General features: G+C 44.2%; 1 protein-coding gene across 8 annotated transcripts in view; it reads right to left on the minus strand.

The window, feature by feature from the left end:
• The window catches only part of LOC106587110 (diacylglycerol kinase zeta), a 130,412-nt gene that overhangs the window by 103,822 nt on the left and 5,693 nt on the right, over window positions 1-20,897 (minus strand). The window contains exon 1 of one of the 8 annotated variants that reach the window (XM_045708348.2): window positions 5,876-6,183. The exons of 3 other annotated variants lie outside the window; for them this stretch is intronic. In XM_045708348.2, coding sequence (XP_045564304.2) covers window positions 5,876-5,937 — 62 coding nt within the window. In that variant the 5' untranslated portion in view covers window positions 5,938-6,183. Of the gene's footprint in view, window positions 1-314; window positions 1,669-5,846; window positions 6,184-20,897 lie in introns of those variants that run through there. 4 more of the 8 variants (XM_045708347.2, XM_014175119.3, XM_082969380.1 and 1 more) reach the window with 4 other exon arrangements.

Consider the following 20,897-nt stretch of genomic DNA (forward strand, 5'->3'; position numbering starts at 1 on the left):
ATAGACAGAGGCTCTGTTCTAAAGACATAGATCAATCCCCCATACAGTAACCAATACATACACACATACATAACATTACATACATGGGACGCAGATACCAGTACTACAGCTGCCTGAGAGGGACAACTGCATGGAAACTAACCCGCTCACACACAGCCCAGTCATTATTGGCATGTGCTGGAAACTCACACCTGTTGGTGCTGCTACTAAGTAAGCATCTAGGAATCAAAATCGGCCACCGAACATTTACAGGCTCCACAGCATTATGATCAATGCACTTCAGTGGCTTAATGAGACGTTGGTCTGTGCCTTACCTCCGGCCGAACAGTTTGAGACCAGTGAAGGGTTTGCTTTGCCTTCGGCCCGTGTCCGGGTGCTCCCCGTCAGGTAAGAGGGCGGAGGGCAGGTCTGAGTTGGAAGAGGAGGCGGAGGTGGTCTTGACGGCATTCTGTCCGTCCCACAGGGAGCCCGGGTTTGAGTCGGACCCCGCCAGCCCAGGTCCTGCCCCCTGGTCACACTGTTCCTCCATGGCAGTCTCTCCGTCAGCCACTAACGCAGGTCCACTCCAGAGTAGGGGCTCAAAGTGCTCCAGGAGTCACAAAGTCCCCATGGCTGTGGCAAAAATGGCAACAACAGTTAAAAACCCATGTGAAAGAGTAAACAGTCTACCGGAGCTCTACCAGGCTCACCTCAGTCGCTCCCACCTTCCTTAGACCAAACAAGATAACAGAGAAGAGAAAAGTCAGAGAGAGATGCTCAGGCTCCCAGGTCCTGATTAGCCTCCATGTGGAGTAAGCATCCCATTCTGCCGGAGGGAGAGGTAATCCTTTGAGCTATGTCCTGTATTCCTCTCTGTCTCTCCCCTCTGTTGATCCCCCTTCTCTTTCCCTCAAGTTCCAACAGCACACTTCCACCAGCACACGTCCTGCTGCAGATTTCAATCCCGGAGTCCTTGATCCATTGGCTTCAAGCAGAGGTTGTTTCTTAGGATTTGTTGTGTCCTTCATTCCTTTTTTCCTCTGATCCTTCTCTCACTTCACACCCTCCCCTCCTTTGAGAACCTCCGTCTCCCGTTTCCCTGATCCTCTGCTGTCCGTCCTGCTCTCCCTGCTGCTCACGCTCAATTATGCACTCACACAGCTCCCTCTCTCAGGACTGCAACAGTCCAGGAAGTGTCAAATCCAGAAGAGGCACTCATAGGACCCCAAGATTAGGTGCCTATTCAGCTGCCTGCTTGTTTTTCCTGTCTTTCAGTGTGTAGCTGGTTTTCTCTCTCTCTCTCTGTGTGTTCATTAGAAATACATGAGAGACAGGGAGAAGGAGGAGAGCCCAGAACACTCCACCATAAGCCCTGTGTGGTGCGGGAGTACGACAAACTCCCTGTGCCTGCTTGCCTGTCAGTGTGGAAGTGTGAGTATTGTGCTAGACACTTCCCACTGACACAGCCAGCCTGCTTGTTCTCTCGCTCAGTCGCCAAGTTGCTCCGCCTCACTCACAAAAATATCAGAGACAGACAGATGTGCAGAGAATCTAGATGGACGGGGCGTGTGTGTGTGTGATGTCTATGTTCCATTTGTTGATCCAGTCGATTGCTCACTTTTTCTCTGTGTGGATAAGAGTTTCCAGCATTGGCACCAAGCTCTGCAGCATGTTCAGTTGCCAGCCTACTCAAACATTACATAAAAGACGGATAAGAAAGCCCACGCCACCCACTTGGTATGGCTTAAAATCGCACACCGGAGTGCAATGCGGCAACACTGCTGGGTTCAGCGGTTCCTTCATCCAGGCCCCGAGTCAGCTGATAACGGTTATAGCACAAACTTTACTCTGTCTAATTAGATAATGTCAACCGTGGCATCTATGTAGTAACAGCCTCAGCTGAGGAGTCCTCCCCCCCGCAACATTTATTTTCTTACCTTCATCTATGGTCAAAAAGTAACACAGACTCTCTGTCTTACACACAAATAGTGATTTTCAACCTCTATTACATTAGCACCAGACTGAGATAAATCAGAGGAAAGTGTCCACCCACCACCATGTATGGATATGAGTCACCAAAATGACCGGGCGAAGGAGACCCTGGACTGACGCCATCAGAGGATCCCTGCAACAGGCTCCTCTGTGTCTGCTGGGCAGAAAATAGGACGGCCCCCAGCCCTGTTTATTCGTTTATTTGTCCTCAAAAATGGGAATATCTTTCAAATAAACCATGTCAAAAAAAAATATATGGTCTTCAACAGACTCGCCATCTCTAGAAGGTGTACGTGCGGCTTCATACTTGGGGATCAAATCCACACCAAACGCCACGTCACAAACCAGCGAGCTCCTCGCCCTGCTCCCCTTTCTAATCAAGCGAATCAATCAGCAGGTTTTAGAGCGCCCTCTGCATCAATAATGCATCATGGCACGAGGAGGAAGAGAGATGGGAGCGTCACACAGACAGGGCTGGATACAGGGCTCCAGTTAGTCCACCAGACGACCTATTAGTCACAAAACAACAGTGAGGAAAGATACAAGATTCCTACCCTCAAGCAACTACCACGTTACTAAGCCAGACATAGGCTACCAAGCAAGACAACGGTTGATGTTACTACTACACATATTATTACATGTGCAATTGAGAGTTTTTGTGTCAAATGTGAGTCACCGCCATCGAGAGCTGGAGAAGAGCAACCTCACTGATTAGCAGCAAGTCCAGGCTTAGGAGGCTCTGATCGTCCCCTCCCCGCTCTGCAGCCCCCCAGCACTGGTCACACCAGGCACAGTCTCAGCCTAATGGACCACACTGCAGTTAACAGGATCAATTAGGAAGCGTTAGGTCCAGGATATGGGGTTCTGGAGTGCCTTGCTATCTTGGGCCACGTCACGCCCCAATTATATTATGGGGGTGGGCTGTTGTCTTCTGTCCGCGGTGCAATCTCTTTATAACAAACATCATCGTAGGTCAATATCACAGCAATATTTTCTGACAGTGCATTCGGAAAGGATTCAGACCCCTTCACTTTTTCCACGTTGTTACATTACAGCTATATTCTAAAATAGATTAAATGCATTTTTTCCTTAATCTACACACAATACCCCATAATGACAAAGCGAAAACTGGTTCAGAAATTATTGCCAATTTATTACAAATAAAAAACTGAAATATCTTATTTACATAAGTATTCAGACCCTTTGCTGTGAGACTCGAAATTGAGCTCAGGTGCATCCTGTTTCCATTGATCATCCTTGAGATGTTTCTACAACTTGGAGTCCACCTGTGGTAAATTCAATTGATTGGACATGAAAAACTGCTCCAGAGCGTCACTGGGAAAATCTTATCAAACGACGAGACAGCAGTCCTTTAGATTATAGAAGGATCTGTGATTGGGATCTCAGTAGATGTGGTTGGTTGGTCATTAGATTAGCTGACCAATGAGAGCATCAGTAATGCCGTGTTTTTATAGGCACTAATGGGAGGCCAACTCCGTCATGGCTCGTTGGCCAAAGACTAGGGGGAAATTAATAGGATTTTTGGAAGGTTTTTGGATAAAACGCAGAAAATAAGGTCTGTGGTTAACACAGGCTTAAGACGTATTATACATTTTGTTCTAGGAGATAATCTTCATCGGCTAACGTCACTTTGTTTGTGAATTTTTAAGCATTTATGTAATCAAAACAAGCACATAAAGGCTTCATAATTCATAAAAAAGGTCCTGTTAACTGACGTCTCATAGAACAAAACATAAAAGATCTCCTAACCCTGTGTTAACCTCAGACCTTATTTTCAGCGTTCGTCCCAAAACCCCATTCTTTCCCCCATAGGAATGGCCAACGAACCATTCCTATGGGGGAAAATGCTAACTCATTTCCGTTTTTTTAGGACTACAAGCCGGCGAGATCTATTAGCGGTTGGGACTGGGAGAAGGGGCCAAACAGAGCTGCAATTCATGCAGAGGCTAGTATATCCCAGGGGGAGGGGGGGAGCATTGGAGGGGTAAGTAGAGAGGTAGAGGTAGACTGGGACAGGACTCTACAGGTGAGGAGGAACAGCGGAATGTAAAGAAGCAGACAGATTATTGGGGAGCACCAGGACCTGTGGGGTTGAGGGAGAAGTCCTCATACTGAGCAGACAACCTTTACTGTGCAGATTGAATAAAATCAGTATTTCCCACTTGAAACAGTCATCATGCCACCACATGGCTACAATATTGTGGCCATACAGTAAATACAAGGGGTGCAGAGTCCACAGACAGCAAAGTGGCTGATCTGTCAACAAGTAAATAGATAAGCATGATGGGATTGACAGGCCTCTATTTTAGGTCTACCTGAAAATTCCACATTCCTGGGCAGCTTAGGGCACTAGCAGCAGCATGGGGCCCCTCTAGCTGTCCTGTTGTCACTTTCTACTACCTTGACAGGAAGGAAGTGACGTCACCAGCGGGGGAGTTGTACTCACTTTACGACTGAACCGCGAACGGCAAGGTGCTTCCTGCTATTCTTCCATTCGTTTTTGTTATGGTCCTATTTCTTTCCATCAGAGGGGTATACTACCAACCAGGATCAATTAGTTAACTTGCCTAAATATTTGGAAAGAACTTTTTATTTTTAAGAAATGGGCATGGTCTAATTGACTTAACAACCAAAAATACATATCTATGTTTAGCTTATTTTTTTGTAGTAGTAGTAGTAGTTATTTCTGGCTGTTTATCGAAGTTAGTTGGCTAACTCATTGATCCGCCTTTTTAGTATACCCCTCAGCTGTGTTACATGTGGGAAAAGTATCCAGTCAGCGACACACAGCATGGTTTCAACTGTCAAAAGTAGAGGACCTACAACAGCTTAAAGAGAATAGGAACTTCTATTCCAAGAAAGGAATAGGCACAGACAGAGAAAGCGTCACGCTACAGGCCTACTGTATAAAACAGTGAATTTCCTCTATATTGCCTCTAGTTAAGGAACACAATATTTTGAGGCAGAAGGACATACAGTGAAAAGAACATCAGTTATAACACGGATGACGGATGACGGAATGACTAAACAGAAACCCAGACAGTGAGACAGACGGATAAGCAGATGGAGATACGGTGCAAAACAAGTTGAGGTTTAGGGCGCCACCCCATGGATATGTGGTGCAACTGAGTTATTCCCCCCCCCCCGGGGTGAATCAATGACCCACACTCATGTACTAAGTAAATATCATGTGGATACATTGTAAGATGAGTGAAAAGCCTTAAGACAAAATGGGGATAATATTCCCCCCAAAAAAGTGTGAATGTTACGATATACATATATATTTTTTTAATAGAGAATTGTGCATCCAATTTAAATGAGCAGAAGTCAGATGTTGCACATATCAGATGTGGCAGAAATGAGAACTATAAAATGCTAATTCTTCCAAAACAAGACAAATATCCGAGGCCTTGACTATTGCCCACTGTCATAGAAGCAGCATCATCCTAAAACAGCACCAACTTCAGCATCTCATGACATTTCGTCTTCACCCGGTTCATCCCAGTCAAATTCGCTGGCTAACGGACAACTTTCTAGTACGTTATACAGCTCTGTTTTATTTCATCAATGAATCCCATAGTGGTCGATGGCCAAGCTCTTTATGAGTGGACACGGCCAAAACTACATTTCTAAGTTCGACACAACACAGAAAATGAAAACGATCGCCAACACCCATTCACAAGCCATCTTAGTGTTCGGCATCTATAACCCAAGTAAAGCTTTACGGAATATACTCTTACACATACTCAACTGAAAGTCCCATGGAACAAATAAAACCAAGAATATAGAGAAATGTTTCCATAGTCTAGGTTTCACACCACGTTCTAGCCATTAGTGGTTTGTGACCAACATACCAAGAGAAGTAAAGAGCACACACCACTACCTCTGAGTGGGGGCAAGCGGAGGGGTTGGAGGGACGTCCCATTTCCCCCGGTGACCCCACATATCCAGTCCTTTGTCCCCTCTCTGGCTTCCTTTGTGGTGGCTCACCAAAGAGCAGTCTTCCTTGTCCTGTCTAGCATTCCTGTGTCAGCCTGTCAGTCCCACAACACAAACCTGGCAACGAGTTTACAGAGCTCCAGTCCAACTGATAACTGTGCTGATGTCGGTCTGTCTGTCGGTCTCTCAGGACTATCTTATTTCGCTCTCCCCCCGTCCACTTCTGCTCACTTCCTGTTTCATGACTTCCTCATGGCTTGTGACAGAAGCCAGTGAGTGTGAGAGATTGAGAGAGGGGGGAAGAAAGAAAGAGAGAGAGAGAGAGAGAGAGGGGAGGGGGAGAAAGAATGTGAGCGGAGGGGAAGAAAGAAAAAGAGAGAACGCTAAAAACTGGCTAAAAATAAAACTGGCTATTTTTAGACAGCTGGAGGAGATTCCCCCTACCCCCAATGTTTATCTTTGATAGTTGATGGGGAGGGCAATGAGAAACATTACACAGCATGTAGCAATAAAAAGTAAGGCCTTGAATCCTACAGTACCTGTCATATCTACGGAGTTACAGTATGCCTAGACTTTTGACCTCAGTGTTGTTCACGGATTGGACAGTAACATAATTGTAAAAGCTAACGGGCAGACAAGTTCAGTCGAATTTCACTTATTGCTTGGCACACGTATTACAACAATAAACAGTTGGAAGTGACAGGATTGAGGAGAGATATCTCCGTTTGTCTCCCAGCCTCCTTGATTTAGCTTGCATTCCTGGCTGATGGTGTAGCGCTTGTGTGAGCAGAAAGACAAGGAGCAGAGCAGACCGGGCCGCTGCACTACCTTACATGTAAAAAGGGATTGCGGTAAAAGACAGCGTGAGTAAGAGTATGTGAGGGCGAGATGGACAGAGACAGACAAACAGAAAGACAGAAATAGAAAGGAGGAAGTGTGAGTGACAGACACAAACAGAGAGGACATATAGAAAGAGAAAAAGCTAAGGCCGACATCGGTCATGGTGACCATCTGGTCTGTTATCACTTCAGTCTGAAATCAGAGTTAAGGCATCAGGCTGTCCCTGTGCCTTCTCATCATATAGATCAGGCCTGAGACAAATTCGCCCACCGGACTAGAGCCGTCCCGGGCAGCGGGTTAAGCCCGCGGTGGACATTTGAAATATATTTGTTTTATGTAGTCAAGTGAATGCCACCTAGGTCATCGATCCGTGGTTATGCGAGTAACATCCCATGTCCGCTGAAGCGGTTGAGACAAAAAGAGTAGTTTGCCTCTAGGTTTTGAACGATTGGGGGTATAGCTACACTAAACAAATATATAAAAACGTAACATGCAACAATTTCAAAGATTTTACTGAGTTACAGTTTATATAAGGAAATCAAGAAATTGAAATGAATTCATTAGGCCCTAATCTATGGATTTCACATGACTGGGAATACAGATATGCATCTGTTGCTCACAGATACCTTAAAAAAAAAGGTAGGGGCGTGGATCAGAAAGCCAGTCAGTATCTGGTGTGACCACCATTTGCACTCATGCAGCGCGACACATCTCCTTCACATACAGTTGATCAGGATTCATCCGTGAAGAACACCCTTCTTTAGCGTGCCAGTGGCCATGGAAGGTGAGAATTTGCCCACTGAAGAAGTTGGTTACGACGCTGAACTGCAGTCAGGTCAAGATCCTGGTGAGGACAACGAGCACACAGAGGAGCTTCCCTGAGATGGTTTCTGACAGTACATCAGCTGTCCGGGTGGCTGGTCTCAGACGATCCCGCAGGTGAAGAAGCCGAATGTGGAGGTGCTGGGATGGCATGGTTACACGTGGTCTGTCGTTGTGAGGCTAGTTGAGAGGCTGGTTGGACGTACTGGCAAATTATGTAAAACAACATTGGTAGAGAAACATTCAATTCTCTGGCAACAGCTCTGGTGTATATTCCTGCCGTCAGCATGCCAATTGCACACTCCCTCAAAACATCTTTGGCATTGTAGAGTGGCCTTTTATTGTCCCCAGCACAAGGTGCACCTGTGTACTGATCCTGCTGTTTAATCAGCTTCTTGATATGCCACACCTGTCAGGTGGATCTTGGCAAAGTAGGAATGCTCACTAACAGGGATGTAAACAAAATGTGTGCAATTTTTTTGTTGAGAAATAAGCTTTTTGTGCGTATGGAACATTTCTCGGATGTTATATTTTAGCTCAATAAACATTGAATCCACACTTTACATGTTGTGTTTATATATTTTTGTTCAGTGTATATTATAGATGGTCTGTCACATACTAATTGTCAGCATGAAACACAGAAGCTTTTCGTAACGTGTAGTGTCCATGGCATAGCAACTGACATAATCCCTTCTTCTTGGAGCTTTCTACCATCAGACGTTACAATCAGAAACATTTCATGGGGATGTGTTACAAAAAGACCTTATGCGACTTCAACTGAAGTGTCAGAGCTGTTTACGTGTGTGAAGCTCAGGGCTGCAGGATATTTATATGCCGGCTTCTTGAGAAACGCTGACTGAATTTGATAGGAGGTTAAAGTGAGGAACCATGAGATAGGTTAGCAGTCACATAGACCACAGAGAGATGGCTGCATTGGGCCAAGTGCCACTCAGACCCCTGCTGAGAAAAAAAATACCAGTCTGAACTCTGACTCCCTCTCTGACCGTACAGTGCGGTGCATTCAAGCCCTACTGCCAGAGGGGTTTAGAAATGGATTGATTATTTGTTGTTGAGTCACTGACCTTAGAGTCACGTCAGGCTCTCGGTCTGTGAACTGACATTCTGCCATGTGCCACTTTTAGCTGTTTATCAAACCTCTCAAGACGAGACACGGTGTTCTGTTTTAGTTGAGTGGCTGTATGGTTCTGCTTTTAGTACAGAACAGAGGTAACTTCTCTTTGGGTTGATGCGGCAATGCGTGGGAGACAAAGTTCAAACTCACACCGCCACCAGGCTGGTTTTAACACCGGCAAGGAATGCAGACATGTACATGGTGGTAGATATCACGTGTAATGAATCCCTTTGATGAAGTGTATTACGGGTGAAAGAAAATCCACCAACATTGCTCAATTACTGAATTAGTACATCCAGCACACACACACACACACACACACACACACACACACACACACACACACACACACACACACACACACACACACACACACACACACACACACACACACACACACACACACACACACACACACACACACACACACACAGAGAGATGATCAAAGATGAGAGTAGATGGCGAGGGAAGGTGGAGTGATGCCCGTCCTGCAGGATGGCTCTCCATCCTGTTTCTCTGTACAGTCTCTTCGGTTAGCTAGACATGATACACGTCCTGCAGGATGGCTCTCCATCCTGTTTCTCTGTACAGTCTCTTCGGTTAGCTAGACATGATACACGTGCGTTTTGGCCTAGACTTTCATCTGTATTTGGCCAATTTCAGCAGACCAAAGGGTTCTGCTCTTAGTCTCTTATCTTCTCCTGATGAAAGAAAATAACTCTCCCTCTCCTTTTCTACCCCACTCCATGTCTACCTGTCTCTCCCTGTCACTCTCTCTGGCTCTCATTGTTGGCCCTGTGCATTTATATACAGACTCATTTAGTCTGAAAATAAAAAGATAAGGCCTTGAAGTACTTATAACCTACTCATTTTAAATGCAGAGTGCATGTCTGGTTTAAAAGCACAGGTGACCATTGTCACTCTACAAATTAACACTTCAGGGCCACTTCAGGATATTTCATGTCTTTCAAACTTTATCCACTAGAGGGGATTGTATATCATCTCCACCCATGGACAAACAAGCTTTGGCAATGACAACGACCATAGGTGCTGGCAAGAAATCCCAAACAGAACTGGGACCATGCTAAGATGTGACAAGGTGTGTGTGTGTGTGTGTGTGTGTGTGTGTGTGTGTGTGTGTGTGTGTGTGTGTGTGTGTGGGGGGGGGGGGGGAAATCACCAATTTTATGATAGGATAAGTCCCTACATATGTCATCTTGTTTCCGAGAGGATCTTGTATAAAAATGTCCCATATTCTGTTGAATGCGAAGGTCATGCTGCTAATCAATGTTCCGAATGAAACACTCCGAGCTCTCTGGTACTATTCCAATCCAATCAGCAAGAAATAAACTACACTCTGCCATACCCAAATCTTTCAATAGGCCTCGCTCATTACATTCCAGTTGCAGCCAAGTTACCATGACCTGCTGAAGCAGAACAAGCAGCAGACTGGATCAGCCACCTTGTGAGCAGAACAAATCTGATAATCAGACCATCACCAAAAGGACCAGCAATTTCCAACATAGTTCATGGAAGAAAATAACACATAGCCCTAAAAACATGGCTGTGTGTAGCCTCCATTATTTTGGTCTAACACACCTCTCCTATTAGAAAGTGTCTCTTTCGGTCACCTTTGAAGGCCATTGATGAAAGCCGAAACGTCAAGCTTTTTAATAGTTGCTTACATTTTTTTTAAAGTGTGTTTTTAAATGGCGAGCGAGCGCTGCGCCTTTTCCTTTTCAATGATCTTCCTGTCACACCCTCATCTCCATGGTCACGAATAAACCATCCACTTTGTCTGAGGCAGACTTCCGTCTCTCAGATTGGCAATTGCTTTTACCCGTCAGCCTGACTCGGTCTCATCAGGCGTCTCAGCGTCCTGTGGCGCTGCAAGCTGGGTCCTGATCGAAGGCCAGCGATCACATTAACCTCCCACTGAGTCCAACACTTACTGTTATGTGACAACTTCTTCAGTGGCAGAGAGGACCAGAGAGACACAACACCTTACTGAACACCACAGGTGCAAGTCTTAAATAAAGTGGTACATTGCAAGTGGTGGGTAAGTATACCGTACGGCAGCTGAAAGAACATTATGCAGAATAAGTAACTGGGTGGGATATGTAACGCATGAGGCGAGACCGCACTTTGAGGGTGAAACTATAGCAGTAGAGAAATCTGCCGAGTCGGAGTAATACGGCAGAATATCCCTGAGACTTTGTAATGAGGAGCAGAATCACAGCTGCTTCCTACCTGGGCACATTAAGGCAACGCTTCACATAAAAAGGACATTTTCCTAGAACAACCCAGAGCTTCCTAGTCCTGCAGAAGAACACTATAAAAGAGAACTTAGAAAAACAGATGGATTGTGGAGGAGGGGAAACAAGACGATGACCGATTTCGGTTTGAAGAGTGAAACTTATGTTTCCTCAACCAGCCAAACCTACAGAACTGGTATTCTATAAAGCTCGGAGGTTGTAAATCTGAATATGCAGCTACATTCCCACATATTCCTTGGGGTTCTTACAACGATTAAGACTTGTACAAACTGTCTACTGCGAATGCAAAATGTCCTAAACGCAGTCGATAACACCCGAAGACAGCGCTTCAGTGCAGTTACAGCAGCCGTCTGTGATTCATCTGCCAGTAGAACAGAACTGAGATGGATGGACGCCCAGAAAAATCTGGTTCATTGGTAGAAAAACACGGTAAACTTGCTAGGACAATGCTTCATTTAATTCACTGTAGTCTAATCCCGAGAGCAGAGAGAGATACTATGGCTGTTTCACTAAAGTCAGTTGTTCTGTGATTATTTCGCCGTAGTGTACTCACTGTACTGACAATACAGAAACATCCCCTCAAGGTAAACCTGGACCTCTGCCAAGAACGGGTGTTCTGTGTGTGGGCACCCGTCAGCAGCTATGCCTTTATTTCTCTCTCCTCGCACCTATCCAAAATGAGAGTGGTGCCGTCGAAACTGAAGCACACTCAGCAGTGGGGTTGGAGAGTGTTTTCTTTCCCCCTCCCTCCCTCCCTCCTGGTTTCATTTCAGGCAGCATGGGATAGGGTGATCATACAGTATAACTGACATGTTCTTATACACAGTAGGCCAGCAGGTATCTTTAGGACAGGGGCTTGAGACCATTCGGTGTGATATTAAAGTTTCCCCAAATGCTAGGGCGGTCTGACACTACAGGTACATCTCTATTATAAGAAACCTGGAAGAATGACTGATCGATCTGCCATGGTTCAGTGACAGCAGTGCAAACCAGATGGGCTCTCCTGTCACTCACTGACATTGTAGATTTAGTAATAATCAAATGTTATTTGTCAAATGCGCCGAATACAACAGGTGCAGACTGTGAAATGCTTACTTACAAGCCCTTAACCAACAATGCAGTTAAGATTAATAAGTGTTAAGTAAAAAATAGATAAGTAAAAAAAATTATTAAAAAGATAATCAAAGAGCAGCAGTAAAAAAAACAATAGCGAGGCTATATACAGGGTAACCGGTACAGAGTCAATGTACGTGTTGTGTCATCGGGCAAACTTAATGATGGTGTTGGAGTCGTGCCTGGCCGTGCAGTCCTGAGTGAATAGGGAGTACAGGAGGGGACTGAGCACGCACCCCTGAGGGGCCCAGGTGTTGAGGATCAGCGTGGCAGATGTGTTGTTACCTACCCTTACCTCCTGGGGGCGGCCCGTCAGGAAGTCCAGGATCCAGTTGCAGAGGGAGTCCCAGGATCCTTAGCTTAGTGATGAGCTTTGAGGGCGCTATGATGTTGAACGCTGAGCTGTAGTCAATGAATAGCATTCTCACATAGGTGATCCTTTTATCTAGGAGGGAAAGGGCAGTGTGGAGTGCAATAGAGATTGCATCATCTGTGGATCTGTTGGGGCGGTATGCAAATTGGAGTGGGTCTAGGGTTTCTGGGACTATGGTGTTGATGTGAGCCATGACCAGCCTTTCAAAGCACTTCATGGCTACAGAGTTCAGCGCTACGGGTCGGTAGTCATTTAGGCAGGTTACCTTAGTGTTCCTGGGCACAGGGACTATGGTGGTGTGCTTGAAACATGTTGGTATTACAGACTCGGACAGGGAGAGGTTGAAAATGTCAGTGAAGACACTTGCCAGTTGGTCAGCGCATGCTCAGAGTACACGTCCTGGTAATCCGTCTGCCCCAGTGGCCTTGTGAATGTTGACCTGTTTAAAGGTCTTACTCACATTGGCTACGAAGAACGTGATCACACAGTCGTCCGGAACAGTTGATGCTCTCATGCATGTTTCAGTGTTACTTTCCTCAAAACGAGAATAGAAGTCATTTAGCTCGTCTGGTAGGCTCGTGTCACTAGGCAGATCGCGGCAGTGGTTCCCTTTGTGGTCTGTAAAAGTTTGCAAGCCCTGCCACATCTGATGAGCATCGGAGACAGTGTAGTACGAGTCCTGTATTGACACTTTGCCTGTTTGATGGTTCGTCGGAGGGCATAGCAGGATTCCATATAAGCTTCCGGGTTAGAGTCCCGCTCCTTGAAAGCGGCAGCTCTACCCTTTAGCTCAGAGCGAATGTTGCCTGTAATCCATGGCTTCTGGTTGGAGTATGTATGTATGTACAGTCACTGTGAGGACGACGTCATCGATGCACTTATTGATGAAGCCAGTGACTTATGTGGTGTGCTCCTCAGTGCCATCGGAAGAATGCCGGAAGATATTCCAGTCTGTGCTAGAAAAACAGTCCTGTAGCTTAGCATCTGCTTCATCTGGCCACTTTTTGACCACTAGGAACACCACCTCTGGATGAGCGTTTTCCTGTTTGCTTATGGCCATATACAGCTCATTGAGTGCGGTCTTAGTGCCAGCATTGGTTTGTGGTGGTAAATAGACAGCTACAAAGAATATAGATGAAAACTCTCTTGGTAAATAGTGTGGTCTACAGCTTATCATGAGATACTCTACCTCAGGCGAGCAAAACCTAGAGACTTCCTTAAATTTCGCGCACCAGCTTTTTACAAATATACATCGACCGCCACCCCTTGTCTTACCAGAGGCTGCTGTTCTATCCTGCCGAAAAAGGGTAAAACCCGCCAGCTGTATGTTATTCATGTCGTCGTTCAGCCACGACTTGGTGAAACATAAGATATTACAGTTTTTAATGTCCCATTGGTAGGAACTATACATGCCCGTAGTTCGTCTATTTTATTATCCAATGATTGTACGTTGGCTAATAGGACCAATGGTAAAGGCAGACTACACACTCGCCGTCGGATCCTTTCAAGGCACCCAGACATACATCTCCGATATCTCTGTCTCTTTCTACTGTGAATGACGGGGATGAGGGCCTTGTCGGGTGTCTGGAGTGAGTAAATCCTTCGCGTCCAACTCGTTAAAGAAAAAAAAAAATCTTCTTCCAGTACGGAGTGAGTAACCGCTGCCTGATATGTAGAAGCTCTTTTCGGTCATAAGAGACGGTGGCAGAAACATTATGTACAGAATAAGTTACAAATAACTAAAAAAAAAAACCACAATTGGTTAGGGGACCGTAAAATCGCAGCCATCTCCTTCGGCGTCATTATCATAGCTAGACCTATAGAATAACTGCTGCACTAGATGCGATGCACTGCACTGAATGCTGCTAGACTACATCTACATTCAGAGCAGAATTTCAGCCAGAGGTGTGCCAACAGTCAAAGGTCAATTATCAGTTGCCGGGTAACATCAATAACAACATTTAACATAATCCACATGATCAGAGAACACACTCTCTCCCTCTCTTCTGTCTATCACATTTTTCTTGTTCTTTTCGAATGTTGATTTCCCCATGGAGAAGCGCTACACTTCCCCCACACATTACTTACATTACAAATAAAACGTGTTGAACATCACATCACCTTTTTGTTCAACAGTAAAGCGTTGGAGAGGGCAGCACTCCGAAAAACAAAATGCTCTCTTAGCAGCTATGGAAAGGTGCAGAGGCAGCGAGAAGGAAACGGAAGGCCACATTGGCAGACCAGTTTGTCTCAGTTTACGAACGCCCACAACCATTATCTTCTGGTGAACCTTACAGCACTCTGAAGCCCATTGGTAGTGCCTACTTTGGTGGTCCATATACATTTAGTCTTCTAGTCTTCTTTTGCCTCAATATTTCTCAGGCTCAATTTCTCTTCCTGAGGAAGCTGAGCTGTAACTCAACTGGAGTGGTACAAAGCGGTACTCCGCTCCCCAGGCATATCTCACTTTTAACACAGGAAATGAGAGGCCAGTCAGTGAGTCCAAATTGAGTTGCTCAGTCTCTTCCTTTGCTCGTCGTTATTTGCACCCTGTCAAATTCTCACCCAGTTCACCCTCTTCACATATGCTGCTGCTACTCTGTTTATTATCTATCCTGATTTCTTGGTCACTTTTAACCCTACCTACATGTACATTTGACATAATTTACCTCTACCTCGTACCCCTGCACATTGACTCGGTACTGATACTGCTTGTATATAGCCTCGTTATTGTCATTTTATGATGTTACCATTTCCTTTTTTAAATTTAGCAACTTTCTTACTCTGCATTGTTGGTGAAGGGCTCGTACGTAAGCATTTCACAGTAAAGTCTGCACTCGTTGTATCCGGCGCATATGACAGATACAATTTGATTTGATTGAACGGTGCATTGATTGCTTAGGCGCGTCATGACAACCGGACATCCTTTCATTGTCAGCTGTCATTTCCTTTTCAATTGTAGGAATCCACTTTTTCTCATGTTAGTTTGTTTCCGTGTGCATGTCTGTATCTGTGTGTGTGTGTGTTTCTGTGTGTGCATGTGCATGTGCACGTGGGGGTGCAGGTGTCTTTGTGTAGCCTATCATTCAATTCCTTGGTTAAGGTAACTATGTGTCCTCATAAAATGGGAGAGGAAACATAATTATCCAACAACTGTGGAGAGAGAAGAGTGGCCCTTCTCAGCTGTTGCAGAGAGCTGCAGTATTTTTCCTTTATTAGCTGGGTGGTCTGCCATATGTGACAACGGCTTCAAATGAAATCCCAAGTTCAAGAACAACGGAGGCACTCCGAAAAGTAAATTTTCTTTAAAATACAAAACGATGTCACCTCATTTCATCTTTGGCCAGGCAGGCTAACGCGGTTTCGGCAGTTATGCCTTCACCAGAGCCACCATTACGCAACTGACGAAGGCATAACTGTGGAAATGCAGGAGTCTACACCCGGCCAAAAATAAAAAGGTGAAATGAGGTGACATCGTTCTGTCTGTTTTGTAAAAGCTTTTTGAAGTGCCGCCGTTTCCCAGTGTTCTTGATTTCATTTGAAACTGCAGTATTTTATTTGCAAACTTGATAATGGGAAGAGATATTCCGATAGAAGGGATATTGGATTCACCAGATCCAGGTGGGATTGCTGAAGAAGAGGTAAATCTAAACAAATTGTGTGGAGTGTTCATTTTCACATAGCATTGCTCTCCTTGACTTCATATGTCAGCGAATTGAAAACAAAACATACAAAATTTACCGCCCGACATTTTAAACCACACATAATAAAGCGTTATTAAAAATATCATTGATGAGGTAAAGTCTGGGAGCGGCTGGCCTGAATACTCTCACATACCAACCTATCAAGTCCACAGCAAACAAAGCTCTGGCCTGAGTTAAGTCATTCATGATGAGGTTGAGAGTTGCATACCAGCTGCTCACCAATGTTCTCTAATAACTTTTGTTTCCACAGAGCAGTGTTTCCCAACCCTGGACAAGCATACCTGATTCAACTTGTCAACTAATCCTCAAGCCCTCAATGAGTTGAATGAGGTATATGTCAAGAGCTACAACGAAACGATGTACTGTTGGGGGTTCTCGAGGACCAGGGTTGGGAAACACTGCCATAGAGCAGGTATTGATTTTGAGATGAACGGACAACGGCCTGTTTAACCTAGAGAGGAAAATACTTAAATATTATTACAGTATTAACTGGTCCTTTAGGACTGCAGACACTTCCTGGAAAACCAGATTACTTGACTGTGAGAAATAATAAATTACTCCCACAGATAGGGCAGTCTTTGTAGAATCAGACAATTCAGAGCCCTGGCAGAGTAAAATAGGCCACCGGAACCTTTCAGTGTTGTGCATTGAGTTGTGAGAGAGTCATGGTCAGAGAACAACAACCTGTCGTGGTCAGAGATACGTGACAGTACACCGTTTCGTTGTAGCTCTTGACATATACCTCATTCAACTCATTGAGGGCTTGAGGATTAGTTGACAAGTTGAATCAGGTATGTTTGTCCAGGGTTGGGAGACACTGCTCTGTGTCTAGCCCACACCTATTTTTCCGACACAGTTCTTTTGTTGTTTAAATAGAAATGTACCATGTTAGTAATTGTGTGCAGCATAATAATCACAAGTAATTTGGTAAATGCGGGTAATTACAAATAACTCTCCGGAGAGGAGGGTTTACGATCAGCATCCATTAGTGTCAGTGGTCGATGGGGAGTCCAGACGAGACAGTTCGTTCCCTTCATTAGAGGGGCTGTAGCCCTTGCATCGCCCTCAAACTACAAACAACCTTAACCAGAGTGTCAATAGAGCCATAAGGACCTACCGTATAAGCGTACGACCCAGAGACAGAGGACCTAAAAATGAGCTGAAATTAGCCCTGTCTGTTTGTTCAGTGTAAATACAGCCTTTTAAATCAGATTTAGTGTCAACACTGAGTGTCCCAATGTCAATGAGAGGATGACAATTTCCTTCATCTTTATAACATGCAAAGACTCAGGAAAGGAGTACAAAGGGTATTATCCATTTTTCTGAGAGGCCTGGTGGCTTTAATGTCATTATGCATTTCAATATGACGTGTGGTGCTCGTCGTCGTGCAGGCTTTACAGAGGGAGGCACCGCTGGTGCTGGCTCATTTCAGTAAGGATGGATCTGGTCCGGTATTGGATGCGTATCATCTACGTAGGTCAACACTGTCTCCACAGAATACAATATATCATAGGTCTCATTGATTAAACAATCTCATGGGTTTTCATCACTGAATCATCTGCAGGGCCGGTTGCACCAGTTGGGTGTAAAAAAAGTTGGTCTTAAATGTTAGGTCGGGCGTAGCTACGGGATGAGAATTTATATCTGTTGCGCCAACCAAAAATAAGATTAGTCGGTTTAAGACCGGCGTAAGCAATGCACGTTCACGAGATTTGATGCTTCATTATTATGGTTGCTAGGCAGTGCCCGTTACTAGGCTGTTACCTTCCTCGTGGCAGTTCTAAAAACTTTGCGAGGGATGCCCCATCACTTCGCAAAATCCCAGGGGCGGAAATCTCGGGGGGGGACGGGGAACACACGACCCCCCCCATCCTTGGAAAAATATGATTTGTCCCCCCCAATATATCACTGAAACATAACTATGTAATTTAAATAATATTAATAAAACGCAATGAAAGCAATTGTGCTGATTATAGACACTTAATAGCGTGTTTTTAAGTTTCAAAAAAAGATTGCGACCCCCCCCACCCTTTGCCTCACAATGTTTTGATCCACTGCCAGTTCCTTAGTTGGCAAGGTAACAGAGGGGTCGTATCTACTGTCTGAAAGGCACTCAATGAACGTAACTGACGTGAGGTTAATCCAGTCAATCGCGCACACACACTAGCTGAATATGCAGAGCTAGCGCGCAAATATTAACTATTAAGCTAGCTAGTACCTATTCCATTTATGTGGCCTCGTCAAAGATGGAATCTTTGCTATCGTCAATTTATTCCAAGATCAGCATGCAGATGATGTAAGTTAGTGCTTCAAAGTCCCTGCGATAAGGTTAGCGATAAACTAAAGTCCAAACTGAACAGAACTACACTCTCTTCTACCATTGTCTTAAATATATTTAATGGTCTCGTTGCAAAAGCTAAATTGTCACAAGGGAACTTTTATTTATTTATTTTATTTCACCTTTATTTAACCCGGGTAGCAAAGATTATAGCAAACACCACTGAAACGGAATTGGTGCTCGCTAGCTTTGCAAATTGAGCTATTGTTGGAAGCCAGCCAATATGAAACAAACTATTACAATTATAAAAGGTTGCAGCATATGTTGTGTAAATGGTGAACTCATACAGCTGTCAACTCTTGTCATTTTAATCCGTTTCACATTTGCTAGCTACCTTTTAGATCGAAGCCCAAATAGAATGATAAAAGATATGATAGAAGCCCATCTCCTACTGTAAATAACCTACACACTGTGTGTGTGTGTGTAGCCAGCCAGCCAGCCAGGTAGAAAAATGGCAGAAAAATAAAAGACGGACATCAGAGTATTTTTCAGTACACCAAAACGCAAAGTAAGAACCCTAGTAGCCTAATATCTCAAAAACTAGTTGATAAAATGTTCATAAGAAAGAAATGAAATTCTAATGGAAATGTTTCACAATGATGTCATTAGGCAGAGCAGGCAACAGATGGCACACAGACAGCAGAGTTGGGGACAGATATGCAGGGACAGACTAGCAGAGACAGGGAGTCTCAGGTAAGTTTGTTGAGTCTTTGTTTGGCAACATTATGAAAGGTTCTCCATTTTTTTTACTTGTAAAATAGGAACATAATTGGAAAATGCCATGGATACCCCCACTCTCAACTTAAACTGGTGACTGAACTAAGATTTGTTAAAGGCAATGGTATTGCTGTTGTGATTAGTTGTGTAGTTTTGGGTACCGGTAGTTAGGAGTACGGCAAACACCTTATTTCTTTGGTTCCTCAATATACATTTACCATATTACAATGTAGGCTATGTGTTACAGCACTACTTTTGGTGTCCCCCTCAGGAATTGCTCTTGAGAAAATGTCATGTAATTGTCCCCTCCAAAGTTGATATCAGATTTTCTCCCCTGCAAAACCCACCACTATGATGCATGTTTTCTTAACCACAATTGGATGGATCTTTCAATAATTATTGTGGGAATGAATATCACAGAATTATGAAAATAACGTAGACTAATGCCATTGCAGGCATTTATCATATTGCTGCTTATTGAAACTCCCAAAGTCATCCAACCGTTTTAGAAACTTTAAAGCAATATCCGTGAGTAATCATTTCAGCACCGTTACGATTGGGACAGCGTTATCGCTCTGATTTGAGACAAGGGTGGGGACATCTTGATAAATCAATCAATCGTCAGATTTTTGTTTTGATATTTGGTTACAATTTGGCTGGGAAAGCATTAGCCAAAATTGAGGTGAGTGGTCATGATGATAATCTTTTGTCTAGTTTGCTCGTCTAGCAGCGTTATCAGAACATTTTGCTAGCATGTTATGTAGCCTAGCATAACAGGTGGATTATTTTGCTCCTCTCGAGTAGTAGCCTAGGCTATATCCTGAGAGAGATTCACTGAAACAAAATCACATTGATCAAGGAACGTCTGACAATCAATTAATGCGATTTTGTTTCACCGAATCTCCGTCGGGATATTCGGTTATTTGATCTCTGGCTGGGCAAATAGGTGGCAGCTCATCTATTAGTTTGTTAATATTTAAATCAGACACATTTGGCATGCTATAATGTAGCATAAGTCAAGTGTATTCTTTTGCTATTGACTCACGCATAGGCCACTCGATAAGCCTGCGGATGTTGTGATATGAACACGAAACTCACATCCTTTTGAAAATATAGATTTATATTACTGTCTGTGCATATCATGAAAGAAGACAATTGCAGGCGTAGCTCATAGAACAGGTGGTGCAACAGGTATAATGTTTTGGTACAGCATAAAGCACATTTTACATCAGATGTAGAGTTTACAACCCACTTGTGGAACAGGCTTGATGTGTTGGTGATCTGAACTAAAGCACAGGATAAGCTCAACCTTATCCTGAACACCAGAAACAACATTCTGCGATGAAATGGAATTAAAAATCTCTACCTTAATCTGTTGCTCCCATTTCTCCTCAAATAAATCCTAAACAAGCCGCACAGTTTGTTTGCATATACAGTAATAGATCACCAAAGCTCTCCTCCAACAGACAATATAGAATGCCACAGGTTCCCTCAATTTAGTTTCAAATTGAAGGGATGAACTTGTAACCTCTCAGTCATCCTTTACCCTTACTTACACTGCAAGGCACCATTTATTTACAAGGTTAATCCCATTGAGATGAAACAGGTTTCTTTCCATTTGTCTGGTGGCCTAGAAACTAGGCCTAATTCA

This window comes from Salmo salar, chromosome 26 (genome assembly GCF_965601325.2).
Source record: "Salmo salar chromosome 26, fSalSal1, whole genome shotgun sequence".
NCBI classification, from domain to species: domain Eukaryota; kingdom Metazoa; phylum Chordata; class Actinopteri; order Salmoniformes; family Salmonidae; genus Salmo; species Salmo salar.